Source organism: Cyrtonyx montezumae, unplaced genomic scaffold (assembly GCF_038088225.1).
Source record: "Cyrtonyx montezumae isolate F1298 unplaced genomic scaffold, pur_monq_1.0 scaffold_2, whole genome shotgun sequence".
Taxonomy (NCBI): domain Eukaryota; kingdom Metazoa; phylum Chordata; class Aves; order Galliformes; family Odontophoridae; genus Cyrtonyx; species Cyrtonyx montezumae.
Window position 1 is genome coordinate 12,195,914 of NW_027071936.1, and position 18,417 is coordinate 12,214,330.

An 18,417-nucleotide genomic window follows, 5' to 3' on the forward strand; every position below is an offset into this window, starting at 1 on the left:
TTTGTTTGTTTTTCAATATTATGTTTATAAAGTATATTTTGTGTTGCTTGAAAACGTTTGTAGAGGTGAAACTGTATCCATTTCAGTGCACCTGCAGAAAACTTGAGCAATCTAGGGGCTATATAAAGGCCATCTGGAGAACCTGTGGGCTAAAGCCGGTGTAGGAGATGAAGTGGGTGAGAACTGGGCTCCTGCTGATGGGGTTCCTCTGAGAGTGGGAAACCTGCTGGGTAAGTGAGTGGTGTTGGGGTGGTGTTCTGTGTAACCTATTGTAGGGATCCAATTCTAGATCCGTTACAAATATGTCATCTGCAAATGAAAAGAAGGGGATTTCTGAGGGGCGGGACGTAGATCTCTGACCTGAGGAACGTTTCAGATCCCCCAAGACCGAGCGTTTCAGGCGAGTGTCACAGCAAGGCCAGGGCTGGACGACAGTCTCCCTGCTGCACCTGAGGCTCAGAGCAAGCTCGAGCTTGAAGAGGCTGGGGGCGGGCATCGCTGCTCCCAGGAACAACCTACCTCCCTCCGACCACTCCGCTTCGTGCAAGAACCTCTCTCCCTCTCGGTTTCTCCTCCTGTTCCCCGCTCCGGACCCGTTCCCGTCGCCACTGCGGACCCGCCGCCGCCGCGCCCTCCCCCACGCTCTCAGCGGCGCCCGGCGCTAGGGCCCAGCAGCCGCCGCCCCACAGCTCGCTCCTCCCGCCGCCGCCGCCGCTTGTTGTCTCTCCGAGGCGCGAGCCGGCGGCGCCCTTGCTCGCCCGCAGAGAAGCCGGGAGGCTGCGCCGCTTCTCGCGCCGCCTGTCTGCCGTAGGGGCCGCGGTGCCCTCGCAGCCGCTCGGTGCCCACCCCGTTCTCCTCGGCCGGGAGAGGCCGGGCAGGGAGCAGCGCGCGGCATCCTCCGCACTGTGCGAGCCGCGCGGGCGCGGCGCCGCCGGGAGCAGCTGAAGAGCGAGGGATGCTTTTGTGTGCGGCAGCGGGCAGCGGCGGGGCGAGCGGGCGCAACCCTCCCGGCCGCTCGCGATGCTGAATTAGGCGCGTGCGGCCCGAGGGCGGGCGGCGGTCCCCATGGCGAGCAATCGGAGCATCGAGCTGGAGCACTTCGAGGAGCGGGACAAGAGGCAGCAGCGCGCCGGGCCGCGGCGCGGCGGATCGGGCTCGGGAGGCGGCGCGGGGCCGCGGGGCAACGGGCTGATCCCCAGCCCCGCGCACAGCGCCCATTGCAGCCTCTACCGCACGCGGACGCTGCAGGCGCTCAGCTCGGAGAAGAAAGCGCGCAAAGCTCGCTTCTACCGCAACGGGGACAAGTATTTCAAGGGCTTGGTGTATGCCATCTCCAGCGACCGTTTCCGTTCCTTCGACGCTCTCCTCGCCGAGCTCACCCGCTCCCTGTCGGACAACGTGAACCTGCCCCAGGGTGTCCGCACCATCTACACGATCGACGGCAGCAAAAAGCTGTCCAGCCTGGACGAGCTGCTGGAAGGTGAGGGGCTGTGGGTGGGCTGCGAGCTCTCTGAGAAACAGAGACCATGGAGGGACCACGAGAGCAGGTGGGCTGCAGCTGCCTGCTGCTGAGGCCTTGCTTTGGTGGAAGGGTTTGTCCACTTCTCCCATCACAGGTGGGCTGGCAGCAATGGTGGGGAAGCAGAAGGTGCTTCTCATCTCTGAGAATTGTGGGGAAGTTCCTGGCTGCCCTACAGTCAACACCATTTGTAGGAGAGAAATGTTTTAATTTAGTTCCCCAACTGTTACTACGCTGTCACTGGTGCCTCACAGCGGCTTAAGCTTTCCCCCATGCTGTGAAAAAGGACGTTTATAGCTTCCCACTTACTAAGAAAACTGCTGTAAAGTCCCATTTTCAAATATGGCTGGTGTCCCTAATCTTAAAGGCAGATAACCACGTGATTCCCAAAGCATTTAAAGAATCAAATGCTTTCTGAATTGTCTCTTAGTAGGTTTTGATAATGGGAGTTGCTGCAGAGGTGGTGTAGACCTTGAGAAACTTGAGTAGTGCAGTCCTTAACTATTTCTCACAATCACAGAATATCCTAAATTGGAAGGGGCCAGAAGTACTTCTTAGTACTGTTTCTAAATGTAACACACACCTTTTAATAATTACCTGGAGAAACAACAGATAAGCTGAGTGCTTTCTACAGCTTAACTTACTGTTGTATAAGCTTGTTCTATGTTTTCAATTTTAGCTTGCAGCATCTTGTTAAGTAATAAAGTGTAAAATATTGTCAGGCATATTAAGCTATGAACCCAAGTCTGGGTATGGGACAGGACACCTCAAATTAGGCTTACAGATATACTTCCACAGAATTATTACAGAGTTCAGACTCCCCTGTCTAACTTTGCTCCAAAGCAGATTGGTATCAGCTGTGAGGCTCTAGCTTTCCAAATGTGATTTCAGGGCACCTGACTGCATGGGCATGCTTCATCACTGCAGAACCAATCACAATATCCAGCTTCAACCTCAGCTGGGTGTTATTTGTACCAATTTTTTTTTTCTAGATTGACCTGAAGCAGACCACAAAGGCACAGGGTCTTGACTTTTTCCCCTTGCAGGCCTCTCTTCTCCTAGTTGCTAATTATTGTTGGTGTGTTCAGGAGGCTCAGGTGCTGAGGTAATTTCTGTGGTGCAATGCTCAGGTGTGCATAGAAGATTACTGTGGAACAGTCAGTAAAATATAGATGTGAATTTACTAGATTAGCTATGACTGAATTGACATTGGCAAATTTGTTGTCAGGATAGGTACTTGATTGGTTTTAGCTTGTTTTGGTGGCTGGTGCTGTGTCTCATGTGCAGGACTTGCTCTGACTTGTTCACTCTATAGATGAAGTAAAATATTTTTATGGTATACTGAAAGGGAATTCTCACACATTTGAGTAGGCAACTCTCCTCAAAGGGAATCCCCCACACTTACCAAGAGCTTCATGCTATCACGCATGTTTTTAAGAGACCTCTAAAGTCATCTAGCCCACTCATAAATCCATCACCACTATGTCCAACAAAACTATGTCCTTAAGTACCATATATGCATATTTCTTGAGCACTTCTAGAGAGAGTAACTCCACCTCTTATGTGGATAACCTGTTCCAACGCCTCACCACTCTTAAGTTTTTCCTAATTTTCTACATTAACCTGCAATTCAAGGCCATTATCTCTTGTCTTGTGCTTTGCTTGCTGAGTATACTTACCTGCAGAAGCTGTTTTTTCACTAGATGCATCTACTTTCCAGTTAAGACAACTTCGCTCATGCTCTGTTATAAGAGTAAATTTACATTTAGTTTATTTTACATAACACAATGGGAAACACAATAATGATAGTGGGGTAGCAAAGTTCTAGGCTATAGCAAGTAAAGACACAGAAACAAAGGGAAAAAAAAATTGCTTACCCTTGGAAGGCCTCAGACACACAGGAATCTCCAGCAAGAGACCTTGGCCTCCGCTGCCAACCCTTAAATGAGGTCTGGGAAGGAGTGGATCCTAGCTCCACCCCTTCCAGCAACTCAGGTGCATTGTATTCACCTGAGCTCCCCTGCATTGGTCCTTCCTTCCCACCAGATGCTCAGTCACTGCTTCAAGCTGTGACTTCTTATTTCTTCTACTGTGTCATACAAAGCAGGTTTCAAATGTGTTGTTCACACTGCAGTCCATAATGAATTTGAATTGAATGCTACTGTTCAGTTATCTGCCAATGTAGTCTTCCAGGCAGTGATTCTGTATGCCAGGTGTAGCTGATTGGCCTAATCTTTACTGTCAATCAGCTGTGCCAAATCATGGAAGAGAAGTTAGGAGGCTGTGGCATTTGCTGCATCTAGGGGGTTCAATTCTAAAAAGACATGAGAAAGTGTGTGCCACAACAGCAACGTAGTGCCTGAGAACTTTCCATATCATGTCATCTAACAGAAGGCAGTTTCACAGTCAAAACAGTAAATGCAAAATGTCCGCAGAATGAAATGCCAAGTCTGTGGTGGCAAACTAAATGTGGAATTGACCATTGTTTAGTGGTTAATTTAGAAATAGATTAAAAAAAAAAAAAAAGAAGCTGGAGTGTGAATGGTGGGGAAAGCAGATAAATGGAAACTTGGATTAAGAAATAACAAGTTGGAGTGACTTTGGAAATGTTGGAGAAAGAATGAGTCTTAAGCTTCTGTGCATAAAAAAAAAAAAAAACAGATAAAAGGACTTGCTGTACAACCACGTAAATGCAGCTTATAGTCTCATAACTCCATTTAAGTTAATAACTGAAAGCAAATACTGACTTCCTGTCTCTTCAAATACTCATTGAAAGAGTGACCTTTGTCATTTGGAAGAATAAAGCAAAGCAAATGTCACAATGAAAATGCCACTTCCTTGCTTTCTCAGTAAAAATGAAAGGAAAAAAAGATTCCCAATTACTTAGTCATCTATCCATGACCAATATAACTCTCAGGAATCTTAAGAAAATCCTGTAACATGGTAATTGGATTAGTAAGTGCTCCAATAAGCACGCCAAAAACTTTACCAGTGTAAGTCTAATCACCATACAGAAATAGGGAACCACATACAGTGATGGGAAGAAAGCAAAGAAGTAGTGAATCCATCATTCCTTGAAATTCTCTTAACTCTTTGCCAGCTGTTTTTGTTCTTGATAGACATGGGAGACAATTTTTTTTTTCTTGTAGTTTACTTTCTCCTGCAGAACAGCCTTGAATTTTTTGTATAAATGAAGTTTGGCAATATGCTGAATCATAAACTGCAGTAGCACCACAAATAGTTTTGTATGGTGTTTGTTAGTATTGCTTTTTTAGTCTTTGGAAAGATAAATGTCATTGGGCACCCCAGCTACAGGCTGAACATCAGACCAAGCATAGCTACTGGATGCAGTGCCTAATTATTTGACTAGCTTGTTTGCAAATTGTCAGCGTCACTGAAAGGGTGCATGGAATCACACCAGTTGAGGTTCAGTAGTGGCAGCTCTCTGAAAGAAGTGGAAGTTGAAACATTGGCCGACCTTATTGAGCTAGAAGAATTTGCATTAGCTTCCCTCAGCTCCAGCTTGTGCATGTACCTTTTTGATGTTGACAGATGCAAGCTCATAAAGGCCTATTTGCTGTTTTTCAAGTTAGTATCTGGTGTAGAAATGGCCTCTCCAGGGAGGTTGGTGGAGTCACCAACCCGGGAGGTATCCAAAAACATTTAGATGTTGTGGTGAGGAACATGGTTTAGTGAGAGCTGTTGATGATAGGTGGATGGTTGGACTGGGTGATCTTATAGGTCTTTTCCAACCTTGGTGATTCTAAGATTCTATGATCTATTTCAAGTAAAAACTGGCAGTGTCAAATTCTGTACTGCAATAGTCCAAACTGGCTGAATCGAGCTGCCACTGCACGCTTTTCAGGATTTGGGTGTATTTGTAGTCTGTTGACTGTTCAAAAGGGAAAAGAGCTAAGGCACAGGCATACTGTGAGCTTCTAATATTAACATCACAGGTTGAGTCACCTTAATAAATGTGATCTGGACACGACTTTATTGGAATCTGACAAGCTCTATTTTAAGCATATTGAATTGCTTAACTAGATCTGACAGACAAAAAAAAAAGTATGCTTCACTGGACCAATCCTGGGCAAATTTCTTTTATATTTCCTGCCCCTGCAGATTTGGGAATATTACAGATAATGAGCTTGACAGCTTTCATTGCTTTCTTAGGCTGGGAGGAGTGAAAAACTTCAGTGTCTGCTTCTGATCTCATTTGAGCATAGAAATCCAGAGAAAGGATGGATTTCAGGAATGTTACGAATTTCTGATTTTGTTATGCACCCTTACTGATGTTACTCTGCTTTACTTCTGGGTAGTAGATTCCAAGGTGCAATTTTGAAAAATTTCATTAACAATAATGAAATAATAGTTTCATTTCTGTTCTCTACCAAAATTAGCTAATTAAGCATTCATCTAAATTCTTCGGTGGTCTTTAGAAATGTAACTTCTCTAAAACATAACACAACCGTAGTAGAAAGAACTGTGCAATCCTTTAGCATTGAAGCTTCTGTTTCACAATGCTGGTTATGAAGTCGTTCCTATTCTGTGCTTCGATGGTGAAAAATGTGGATCATCTTGGTTGTTAAGATCTTCTGTAAAGCTAAGAGAAGAAAGCAACAGATTGCATTCCTCACAAGTCATATTGATGTGTTACATGAAACAGACTCTTAGTTGTTCCTTAGGTAGGAACCATTGCTAAGAGTCCTTTTTTTTTCCCCAATCACAATGCTTATTTGATACGGTTCTTTTAAAATGTCAGTAGTTTTTTGTCTGTATGGTTGTATTCAGCAAACACCTGTAAGAAAAACTTTGGGAAGAGGAGGAAAAATCAGTGTTTCCAAACCAGGCATTGAACAAAGTACTTTTCTCTGCTAGAATATTATTGTTATTGCACATTAGAGAAAAAGTAACATGTAGTAACCTAAATTGTAAAAAGCTTTCAGCCTGGTTTCATGACTGCACCCACAGACCCACACCACAGGAGCAAGGGAATGCAGAAGAGGGGAAAGGGTCAGGACAAGGGCCTAAAAACCAAACCAAACCAAACCAAACCAAACAAGCAAACAAAAAAAAAAAAACCAGAGGCAATGATCTGAAGAAGAAAGCTGCCATACTAAATACAGTATTGGAATACAAGATAACAATATAATACAAAATAATTGGAATTGAGGCTAATAAATAAAAAGAGAGTGTGTCCAAAACCAAAGGCCTTACTCTGATGCTGAAGGTGAGACATCTAGGGAACAGAGGTGCAGAGATAAGCAGAAAGGGAAAAGGGAATGCCTTGTACTTGTGAGCAGTTTTATCTTTCCCTCTCCTAGAAAATGGAAATGCAAAGTCTTCTGGGATACGTAGTTATTCTCTTCTGAGAACCAGGTATCACAAACTGTCAGCAGTCCATGGAACTGGAGCATGAAGTTTCTAACTCCCAGTGCAATATATGATGTTATGATGTGGAATACCTATAACAAATAAATAAATAAATAAATAAAACCATGACATTATACCCCTTATTTCACATCACTGCATCATGCTTTATATGTATATATACAAGCAATAATTAACATGCATTAAACACGTATATATGCATAGAATTACTGACTGCACTCCCCCAACATCAAATTCCCTTGTTGTACACATTGGACATTCCCATTTTTCTGCATCACCCACCAAGTAGACCCTGAGCAATAACAGTTCCACAGAGATGTTTTCGCTTTCCAGAAGCTGAGAAGGCCAAAACTGCTTTTACCAACCTGCTCTGTACATATACTACAGGGACCATACCACCCTCAATAGTATGTAGGGAGCTGGATTAGGCAGGACCATCGCAATTGATAGGCCATCAAGCGTTGATCAGCTAGGTAGCTTTTGCCATATGCTTCTCCCAGTGCTTAAATGTTCTGCCACACATTGATTTTAATGATCCATTGTATCTTTCAATTTTACCAGCAGCTGTGACAGGGGATATGATAAATCCACTTGATGCCATGATCTTTGGCCCAAGTATCTACAAGAGAATTTTTGAAGTGAATCCCATTATCTGACTCAGTTCTTTCTGGAGTGTCATGTTGCCACAGGACTTGATTCTCAAGACCTAAGACGGTGTTTGGGCAGTAGCATGGGGTACTGCATATGTTTCAAAGCCACCCAGTGTTTGCCTCCACCATAGAAAGCACAGAACACTACAGATTCATGGCAAGGCGATATAACCAACCTGCCATGCCTCTCCATATTTGTACACTTGCAGTCACCCTTCCTCCCAGAGAGGTTTCATCCTCTTGGCTTGTTTAATTGTGGTGCATGTTTCACAGTCATGAGTAACCTATGCAAAGGGGCCTGCAGTTGTGTCCACTCCTGTCTGTAGCCCATTTGTACATTGTATCTCTTCCTCAATGGAGTGAGCTCTCTTGGGCCCACCAAATGAGAAATAATTCACCCTTGTTTTGCCAGTCCAAGTCTATTTGAGCCACTTCAACTTTGGCAGCTCTATCTACCTATTGGTTATTTTGTTCTTCAGTAGCCTGATTCTTGGTCACATCGACATGACACACCTTTACAAGCAGATTCTTTATCCGGGCAGTAATGTCTCTCCACAGTTCAGCAGCCCAAATCCTATTTAAGTTTCTGTGACTACTCAGTGCACTGCTGTTAGATTAGGTCAAGAAAGTATTTTCCTGCCAGGGCAAGTAGATGGTAAAAACAATTAGGCAATTCATTTGTAACTTGTTTCAAAAGGTATGAGTAGCTTTCTTTGCTAAAGTCAAAAACTCTTAACAAGCATAACAAAGAAGAATAAAATAGAAAAATGAAAAGATTTCAAAAATAAAAAGCACATATGCTTGAGTTTACATTCCAATTACTGTAGCTTCCTAATCCTGAAGCAGCGGGGTGTGGATGCAAAATACTGACACAGTTGTTATTACCAAGCAAAATAAGGTAGTCCCTCCACTGTAAATAAACTAGTTTCAGTGAGAGAAGTGTAATCTACTTGAGAAGATTTATTTACTTACTGCAGAGAGTGCAGGTGGTATTAGGTAGGATTTATACCAAGATCGCTCAACTGTTTTCTTAAAGGTCTTAACAAAGCTTTATCAAAGAGTTGGCACCAGAAGATATTCCAGAGGTCCCCTTCGAACTTGAGCAGCTCTGCGAGTCCAAGAAATCTTGTAGGAAGCTGTTACCTGCACCTTCTGGCTAAATGAAGTCAAAAGAGAGTTAGAAATGGTTAGCCATAAGCTAAAATTCTTGTACCACGTTTTAAACAGAGCAAGGGGAACATGCGTGCTTTAGACAAGGAACACTGGTAACATATACAGGGTTACTGGAGGTGACATGAAAGAACTGTAAAAAATTTATGAGGAAGGAAGTTCTGTGAAAGAAAGGAAGCAAAATCTTAAGTAGAATGTAATCCTTCATAAAAGGGTTGGTTTTATTTTTAGACGAGTCTTTTTATACATGCTGTAAACACACTCTTCTGGAAATCCACTCAACTTTATGTCACTGCATACAAAAGGAAGCTCTGTCATGGTCCTTAAGTCGGAAGGTTAGTTGTTTTAAAAACTGCCACACTACACTGGAAAAGCAACTTCTGACACTTGAAGTTAGAGCTCCGCAAAAAGAAGAGGGATATGAAAGGATGTACAAAGTATACCTAAAGTCCCGGTTGAACCTACGTGTTTCAAAGTGGAATGCGTTTGAAAAATACGGAGAACAATGTGCCAGTAGTACTTCTTTTCTTCCCCTCCTGTAGACATGCTTATGTCAGCTATATCATTTCTTGTTACGCAGTGTGTCATTTAAAACACGGTGCTCTACATGACTTTCAGAAGATAATAGTGCTTGTTAACGCTTTGCAAAACGTAACCAGAAAAGCTTGTTCAGGAACTATGGTTTCAAATGTCCTGACTCAGGATTTTTGAGCGTTATAGTATTTCATTTCTTCCTTAGGTTCTCCACTACACAATGTAGTCACCTTTTTTTTCTCTTTTTTTAATTTTATTTTTGTTTTTAGCCTAATACTAAAGGAAAGGAAACATCTGCATATCTTTCATTAGCAGACTCTGTTTCTAAGGACAACGTCTGCATGTTTCTCTGCTCTTTTTAAAAATGCCTTAAGTAGACTTCAGTTCATAATACTTGTACCGTGAAGAACTCTGACTTCTAAGGCAGCTGTATTACCCCAAAAACTCAAAAATTTTGGAAGCAATGAATCCTGGCATTTCATACCACAATCGTACATTTCTTTTTCCTATGCATGCCTGAAATAGTATGGCTAATTTTGGAGAATTCGTGTATACTCCAACTCTTCACGCACACAATTTTGTTTTGAGAAACAAGATACCTTCCTCGTGAATAAAAGTACTGAATAAACAGATGGCAAAAAGAGCTCTTTCCATAGATGAGTTTTTTAAGTAGACTAAACAGTATCTAGACAGCTAGAATAGAATAGGTCTATAGCTATTTATCAGACAGATTGATCAATATAATGTTGTTTTCTCTTCTGATCCATTCTCTTTACTGTGGTGGGAGAATGGTGAATATTTAGTTTAGTCTGTGCTCTCTTAAAGTGAAATCCTGCAGCGTGCTTGAACACGCTGCCAACATGTGAGCCTTCATGACTAGTGCACCTGATTACTAATGCAGAACAGGTAAACAATTAAGAAGCAGGTACCATTCCCATGCTTATAGGCAACATTCCATATCTATGTATTTTTTTCTTTCAGCGTTAATAAGACATAGAGAATCAGTAAACTTACTCCATTTGTTGATTATATTGTGACTCAAAATGTCAACAGATGTTATTCATTTTATGCTAGCATATGGCCCATTTGAGAAATTTTTGGTAGTAGCAGAATTTCTTCCTTGAAGAAGTGACACTTTTAGATTGTTCTGGATACCACTGTGAAGTGTTGGATGGATGGCACATATGTTTGGTTGAAATTATGATGCCAGCTTACAAGGAGGTTTCATACTTCTGCCAAAACTGCTCTGCAGGCTGGCTAAGCTTCCTGCTGAAGAATTTGGCTAGGAATAAGGCCCCAGCTGTAACCTGTGCCTGTGATTCTTGCTTTTCTTTTTCACACATACATACATATTGCTTAATAGTGCTTTTACTTCATTAGTTTCTACTTCACATCTTTAACTGCAAATTCTTGTGTAGTACTGGTGAAGAACTTCATGATCTGGCCAAAAAAATAGGGAGCTGTCTGACTCTTGTTAATGTTCTAAGTCAAAGACACACTGTTTATTAAGATTAGTGTATTACCTTCAAAATGTTTCAAGATGGCTTTGAGTGGAAACTGAGCCTTCAAACCATAAAAGTAACTGTATCTAAGTCAGTAGCATAAATACATGAAGTATTGCTTATGCGTGTATTTGGAGTTATGTCACCTTTCTGTCTGGTAGATTTACGAATTACTTAAAGAGTTACAGCACGATGAAAACACCAAAGTCTCAGAAAAGGCTTTCCTAGTGAGCGTAACACTACTGTGATGGAAAGCACAACCACAGTACCAGAGTAACAAAAACCTAGACTGTATCAAGTAAGGATAAGCCCAAACACAGCAGCCATGGAACAAACAAAACAAACAACAGCAAAAAAGAAAAAAAATCTGCTTACCATTGGAAGGCCTCAGTTACAAAGGAATCCCCAGCAAAATATCCTTGCTTCCACTGCCTAGCCTTATATGCCTGGGAAGGGATGGATCCTGGCTCCATCCCCTCTGGTCACTCAGGTACACTGCATGCACCTGAGCTCCCCTGGGGTAGCCCTGCCTTCCCACCAGGTGTTCGATCACTGGTCCAGGCCATGACTCAGCATTTCTGCTATAGAAAGGTTCTGTATTTTGGTTAGACACATAAAAATCTCATACAAGCCACTTAGAAAAACAGCCAAACTTATTGATATTTGATCTTTAAAGTTACCAGTTACATTGTAAACAATGTTGGACTCAGTTTGGTTCAAACAACAACGGAACACATTAAAAACAGCCACAAAGAAAGAAGAGAAGGAAGGGAGAGCAGCATTTTGTATTCTACAAATGTAGGCTTTCTGGATGTATGTGAAGATCATCTGAAGTATTTAAATCGTGTCACATGTTAAAGCTGTGAACAAATGCAATGTTACACTTTTACCTTTACCTACAAAATAAAATGAGATTGTATATTTACAAATGGCTTCTTGCAAATAGAAGTATGCTATAATGCATTCTCTATCTAGAAGGATGGCTAAAACTACATTTATATGATATCAGTGTTCTAAAACTAATGGTTATTTTCTTAGGCTTACTTGCAAATATACCATTCTCTAGAAAAGCTGCCTGTGATGAACTTTATAGCTGTGATTTAACTTAACTCTGCAGGCCTTTTTTTTTTTTTTTTTTCTTAAACATTTTATACATGTGAATAATCAATTGGATACCCCATTATGCCAACTAATAACTAGAATGGTTAATACCTAGAAAAGCAGTCTTTATGAAGAATGTAACAAGCAGTTTATTTTCAAAAGTCTCAGCAGAACGTAGGAACTATGGGTGATATCCTGGCTATAGTAAAATGTTAGAAATACTAGAAGCTTAAGAACTAACTTTAGTAAAATAAAAACATTCTTCATCTTTTAAATTAGGAGCAAAGGAAGTCAATGCATGTATTTTTCTCTCGTGTTTACATGCCATATGTGCCTGCCTTGCAGGCGTGGTAAAGCTTGTTTCTCATGTAAAAACCTCTATTTCCAATTTTAGTTTGTAAAAACAAGAAAACAGGCATGTAATGAACACTTAATGAACAATCTGTTATATGCTACAGTTCTCAAGTAATTAGTCTATTTCTCTATCTGCCAGTTAGGAAATTTTGCAATTAGCTTTGCCAGATACGCTTTTTGGAAAGTTGGAGCACTTTGTGCTTCACATTAAGGCTTGGTTAAATGCAGCTGAAACAAGTTATTAGAAATTCATTCTTATAAGAGATTAATATTGTTTTTTTATTATTATTAAAAACACTATTTTTCTTTTCATCTAAAGAGGAGAATTAGCATGTAAGAACCAATAACTAGAAATATCTAATAAATGAGTATTGGATCCAGTTCTTATCATTAGGGAGCAAACTGGTTGAACCAGCAGGTTTTACACTGCTGTAATAAGTGGCTAAAGATCCTTTCTGGTCTATCTCGAGTGGAAGGTCTTGTAACAGGACAAATTCCCCTCTTCTAAGGGTGTTGCAATATGACTTCATGTAGATCATGTTCTATGGTAGCATAAGGAAGACAATCTGTCAAGGCATCTGAAAGTTAGAATATATTATTGACACTGCTGTAAGGTAAATCTAGCAAAGGGACCTGTTGTTCTCTACTTCTTTGTGTGTAATACACGTTTCATGTTCAGATCCTGCTTCTGAGTAGTCAGCTTTGTTAATTTAAATCTGATTAATTTATAAGCAGTTCTTCTAGATGTGTTTCAATTCTTCAGTACTTAGTAACTGCAGAGATGAAAATGTGGTGCTATTTTGAGTCAGGGTGTTTCAGGAAAAGGCTTTTCTGCTTTTCCATTGTAATGACAACTGCTTATTTGTTGAGTGTTAAGGATTTTTGTTGTTGTTGTTGTGATTGTAGGTTTTTCTGTTTGTTTTCCAAAGGGGAGGGAAGAGCAGTTTTTTGTTTTAATGTGAATGGTCTAGGATGTGCATCCTTTTCTAAATTGAAAGGATAATTGTTAACGTGGTCAGTGATTTTGAGTTTTGAGGTATCTTGTAGTAATTATTGCTAGAATTTATTTAACTTCTACATAGGCAACACAGGCTGTGCTTCAGAGGTTACTCTGAGGTAGCAGGTGTCTTTGTGTACTGAAACTTATTTAAAAACTTTGAGATGCTAGGGGCACTTACTGTGCTTAGAAAATTGTCCTATGCACAGGGTGTTGTCAGGTTGATTTATACATAAAGATTGTTACCAGAAGTTGATTAAAGTTTACTGAAGTCTTATACAAACCAGCTTGAAATCAAGATGTCGGGCACTGTCCAAAGTTGAATGCCTGGTATTAAGGACCCAGAATAATGACTAAGTTCTGTTTGTTTGTTGTTTTTAGAAGAAACAGTAGCATTCTTAAATGTATTAAAAGCTTGTGAGTAATGCACACACCCAGCTGAAAAACAAACAAAGAAATAACCCACCAACCCCCAGCGCAAAGCTACTTCCCAGGTGCACTGACAGAAAGTTTAGTATGTAATAGTGGAAAAACATATCCCAAGCGTTCCATATCACACAATAAGCTAGCTGCAGAGAGGAGAATAACAAAATGATTTGAAGTTTTCTCTCGCAATACATAGTGTCAGTCAGAATCTAATATCCTATTCTTATCTCGCATCTAGATTCTGTGTCAGCAATATGAAGAGGTTTGTTCCTGTTAACTCCCTTTTTTAAAGTAAAAAATAGATGTCTGTAAAATTTTAAAGTTGTACCTTAAAGGAAAACAAAAGCATGCTGCTGCTGTCTGTACAACACCTGAGCAGTTACGATGTTAATAGATGACAGCATTTGCATGAATGAGAACTACCAACTACGTTGAGATAGTTTGTATGTGGCGGCTCTGTGTTTAGAGCTAGAGAGCTCATTAGAAAATTGTTTAGAAAATAACTGTAGTCTTTCTGAATCTAGTATTAAAGGATTTAGAGCTATTTCAAGCTAACAGGACAGACTAGTGAGATATCTCTGCAGGCTCAAGCTGCTGAAATAAGCTGTTCACCTGCACAGAACTGTAAGGTAATTCAGATTGGAAGGGACCTCTTGGAGGTCATCAAATCCAGTGTCTGGCTCAAAACCAGTCTGATTAAACTGGGTTACTTAAGCCTTGTCTCAACTTAGCTCATGGTTCCGTGGCAATGCACAGCCACCATAGTTCTTCCTAAGCTGTACATTTGTAGATTGGTTTCGTTTGTTTTTCTCTGTGTTTATCCACCACCAGCAGTGTGCACGCACCTGCATGGATATTCCATTCTAGAAGTCTGTGCATTGAAAACAGCTCATTTTACTTTGTTTATTTTTTGGAAGAAGAGATCTTCCTATCTATATCAGTTCCTGTTTTGTGCACCTTTTGATCTACTAATATTAAGAGAAATGGTGGGAATGAATGGCAAGATAGTGGCATCCATGAAAACTTGTACCTATTTGTTTCTTTGTTCCTCATTGGAGTGCTGTATGTGTGACGTTTCTGGATGCAGAACTGGCTACAAAACTTGCCTGAACAAAATAGTTTATTAACTTAATTTCATCCTATTTTCTTACAAATACAGGAAGCAATCTTTCAGAAAGGGCTAAAGGCATGGTCAATTAGAAAGCAGTAATTAGTATGGGGAGAAAAGAAGCACAGAAACATCCCTCAGGCCATAGTAATTCTTAAGAGGTCCAAAGGGAGTTTTTCTGTTGTACTCATAGAATAAACTTTGCAATTTTCTAAGGAATATCAGCTCCCCACATCTGGAGAACTGTGTCTAGTTCTGGGCTCCTCAGTTCAAGAAAGAAAGGAAACTTAAAGAGAGTTGCACAGAATCACAGAGGTGATTTGGGGTATGGAGCATTCCCTTATGAGGACAAACTAAGAGACCTGGGTTCAGCCTGTAGAAGAATGAGGGGGAATCTTACTTATGCCTCACAGGCGGGAGCCAAGTGGATAGGGCCCAGCTCTTGGTGCCCAGCAACAGAACAAGGACCAGTGGGCACAAACTGGAACACTGGAATTTCATTATAAACAGGAGAAAAAAATCACTTCTTCACCTTGAGTGTGACAGAGCATTGAAACAGGCTGTCCAGAAAGGCTGTGGAGTCTCCTTCTCTGGAGATATTCAAAACCCAGCTGGATGCTTTCCTGTGTAACCTACTGTAGGGAACCTGCTTAAGCAGAGAGGTTGGACTAGATGTTCTCCAGACTTTTCTTCTAACCCATACAGTTCTGTGATTCTTCAAGTTCATGTTGCTGTTTACTGAAACATCCAACATACAAGAGAAAATTAAGATCTGCATCATGTCTTGTTTGATGTACTTTGATGTAAGGGTATGAATTACTAGCTGGGAATTAAGTGTTTTACGGTTTGTTGGTTTGTCTTCTTCCTTTCTTCTTTAGAGGAGATATCAGGAAAGCATGCTTTTAACTAGGAAAGAGAATTAAATGTAGTTTTCCTTTTTTCATTCCTGTAATCTCAATCTCCCTGTGGCCTCAGCAGAAACTGTTGGTCTAGTAAGCATTGACTATATTTCAACTGTGTATCCCTTGGTACAAAATCACTGATGTGTGCTCCAGGTCAGGGATTTTGAGCTGCTTACATTCTGCTCTTGCAAAAGAAATGGAAAATACTTTCAACCTCCTACTTTCAACCTCCTTGTTACCCTTTCTTGTGTTTCACTACTTAACCAGAAGTCTTTTGAAACCTACTGAAACTACTCTGAGAGTACTATTTGGATAGAGTTTAGCTCATTTACCACCTTTGTTTAAAATGATCTGCAGTTGGAATACAGGAAAAATCACTGCTTCTGACAAATCTGTTATGTTTTAAATTGACAAAAATAGCTGCAAGACCTTCTAAATTAAGAAAATGTCATCTCCTTTTCAGGTGAAAGCTATGTATGTGCATCCAATGAACCATACCGGAAAGTTGATTATACCAAGAATGTCAATCCAAACTGGTGCGTGAACATAAGGACCGGGTCCACGCGATCCCTGACATCTCTGACGTCCACAAAAAGTGAAGTGAAGGAGAGTAAAGATTTCATTAAACCCAAATTGGTGACTGTTATTAGGAGTGGAGTAAAACCACGAAAAGCTGTGAGAATTCTCCTGAACAAGAAGACTGCTCACTCCTTTGAACAGGTCTTGACTGACATCACAGAAGCCATTAAATTAGATTCGGGTGTAGTCAAGAGGCTCTGTACGCTGGATGGAAAGCAGGTAAGAGAAGAAATTGCTGTGAAAAATCTAATAATCATCATTTACTCTAATTAAGTTTGTTTTTATTACGAAGTTCTTGCTATTTGCTCTAACTTTTGCATATACTGTGTTGTACTTATTATTTTCAGTAATACAGTTGTATTGGAAATTTTTGAAAGGAAGCTTATTTAAAATACACCTTTTCAGAAGCATAGTCATAATGTCAGGTGCCATACAGTATATGAGAAATATTGCTGTCCTCTTCCATTTCACTTCTACGGTTTGCTGTTTAATAAACAAAAATAATGGAATGTCATCCTGGATATAGTAATTGAGATTGCTAAGGTCAAGTATTTAATCTGAAATAGTATTTCACAGGTGATGTTTCTAACTGCTTTACTTTTAGTTTTAAAATGGCAAAAACATGCTGTGAACATTAATTATACGGTAGGTCTTTTATTCTAACCCAGAAATACAAAGGAGCGACCCAAAGAATGTTGTGCTGCTCCAAGTTAAAGTGTCAGTAATACTTTAGCTGTTGATCAATCTAGTTAAGGAGTCAGCCTTTTGCATAGCAGGGCTGCGACATCTGATGCCTTCCTTCGACACTGATATGGAACATCAACAGCTTTGTGAGCCTACTAATGCAGTGCAACATAGGCTGCAAAGCAGATCATGTTTTATACCTGACACTTAGACTATGATATTGTTGACTAAATATTAGGATCCTTACACATCCAGAAGGTATTTTTGCATAATTACATACCTGTATGTTAGCACGTGCTACTGTTAAAGGCATAGATTTTGTTTAAGGAGAGCAGGGAACTTGTTTTCCTCAACCTTTTTATAATACTAGAAGTCCTACTGACCACTGAAGAAGTACCCTTCTCGTGTTGATGGTTGCTAGATAATCTATTGCAGAAAAAGTGCACTGCTCATAATAATCTGGATGTGAGGTCTGTCTCTCTGATTATGTTCTGTGTGCTACAGATACACTTTCTATACTGCTTGGAAAATACTTCTGTTCTTTATTATTAAATAGTGAGCCAAATATATAACTGAGAATCCAGATTCACAATATTCTAGGGCACTATAACATGCTCTTTAGTTCTTCTAATAGTTTTCTGTTGTGGGTTTGTTTGTTTTTTAATGAGATTTGTTATAGGAAAACCCTTTCTCAGAATGTGCTTGTTTTTTAGAAGTCCTGAAACATAATTTAATCATGTTTAGTTTAATTCACTGTAAAACAGCTTTGAGGGTATTTATTCTGCAATAATTATTTTCTTCTGCCCGTGAAGTCTTCTGTTAATGTCCCATGTAAGAGTCATTTTACTTTCTCAGGCAAATAGTTTAATGTAAGAGTCAAAAGATAAGAATCAGAAAGGCAACTGCTACAATTTGAATTCACACGTTCTATGAATTACTGACACAGTAGAAATTCACTAATCTGCATTTATGTGATAGTTGCAGTGGTGCATCAGGGTGCAATAAAACAAACGAACTTGCAGCCATACATTAAATTACACATACATTGCTTGCATATTAATGTTATGCATGGTGGACAATTAGCATCTTCAGTCTGCAGTCAGAACAAATGATCATAGGTAATGCTTCAAAACTTATTTTTGAAAGCAGGAATTCTCATGGCTATGGAATCTCTCCTCTCACCCTTCCCTGGTAAGCAGACTTGTATTGTGGAGGTACGTAAAAACTACTAGCAGATAGCAACCTGCACATAACCTTACTGCATGCTCCTTTCTACATCTCCAAATGCGCACAGTTTATGTGGAAGAAAGTATTTCTGCTCTTCCAATTGGGCTTTAAGAAGGAGCTTTTCTTTAGACAGCCACAGCACAATTGTGATTTAAAGGATCATGCAGTATACTGCCCCAGGTGGAAGACCTATGACTTCAGAGCCAGCATAATAAAAACTGCCTTCTGCTTCTCTAGGAGGATAGAGACATCTGGGAGCAGTTTTGGGGAGAA

The 18,417-nt window shown here is 40.4% G+C and overlaps 1 protein-coding gene across 4 annotated transcripts in view; it reads left to right on the top strand.

Annotated features, from left to right (window-relative positions):
* The first annotated feature begins 872 nt into the window (after positions 1-872).
* DCLK2 (doublecortin like kinase 2) overlaps positions 873-18,417 on the top strand; it is a 75,955-nt gene continuing 58,410 nt past the window's right edge. For 2 of the 4 annotated variants that reach the window (XM_065736360.1, XM_065736361.1), the window contains exons 1-2: positions 877-1,480; positions 16,118-16,452. In XM_065736360.1, the coding sequence (XP_065592432.1) occupies positions 1,066-1,480; positions 16,118-16,452 (750 nt within the window). In that variant the 5' untranslated portion in view covers positions 877-1,065. Of the gene's footprint in view, positions 1,481-16,117; positions 16,453-18,417 lie in introns of all 4 variants that reach the window. The other 2 variants (XR_010622201.1, XR_010622200.1) reach the window with 2 other exon arrangements.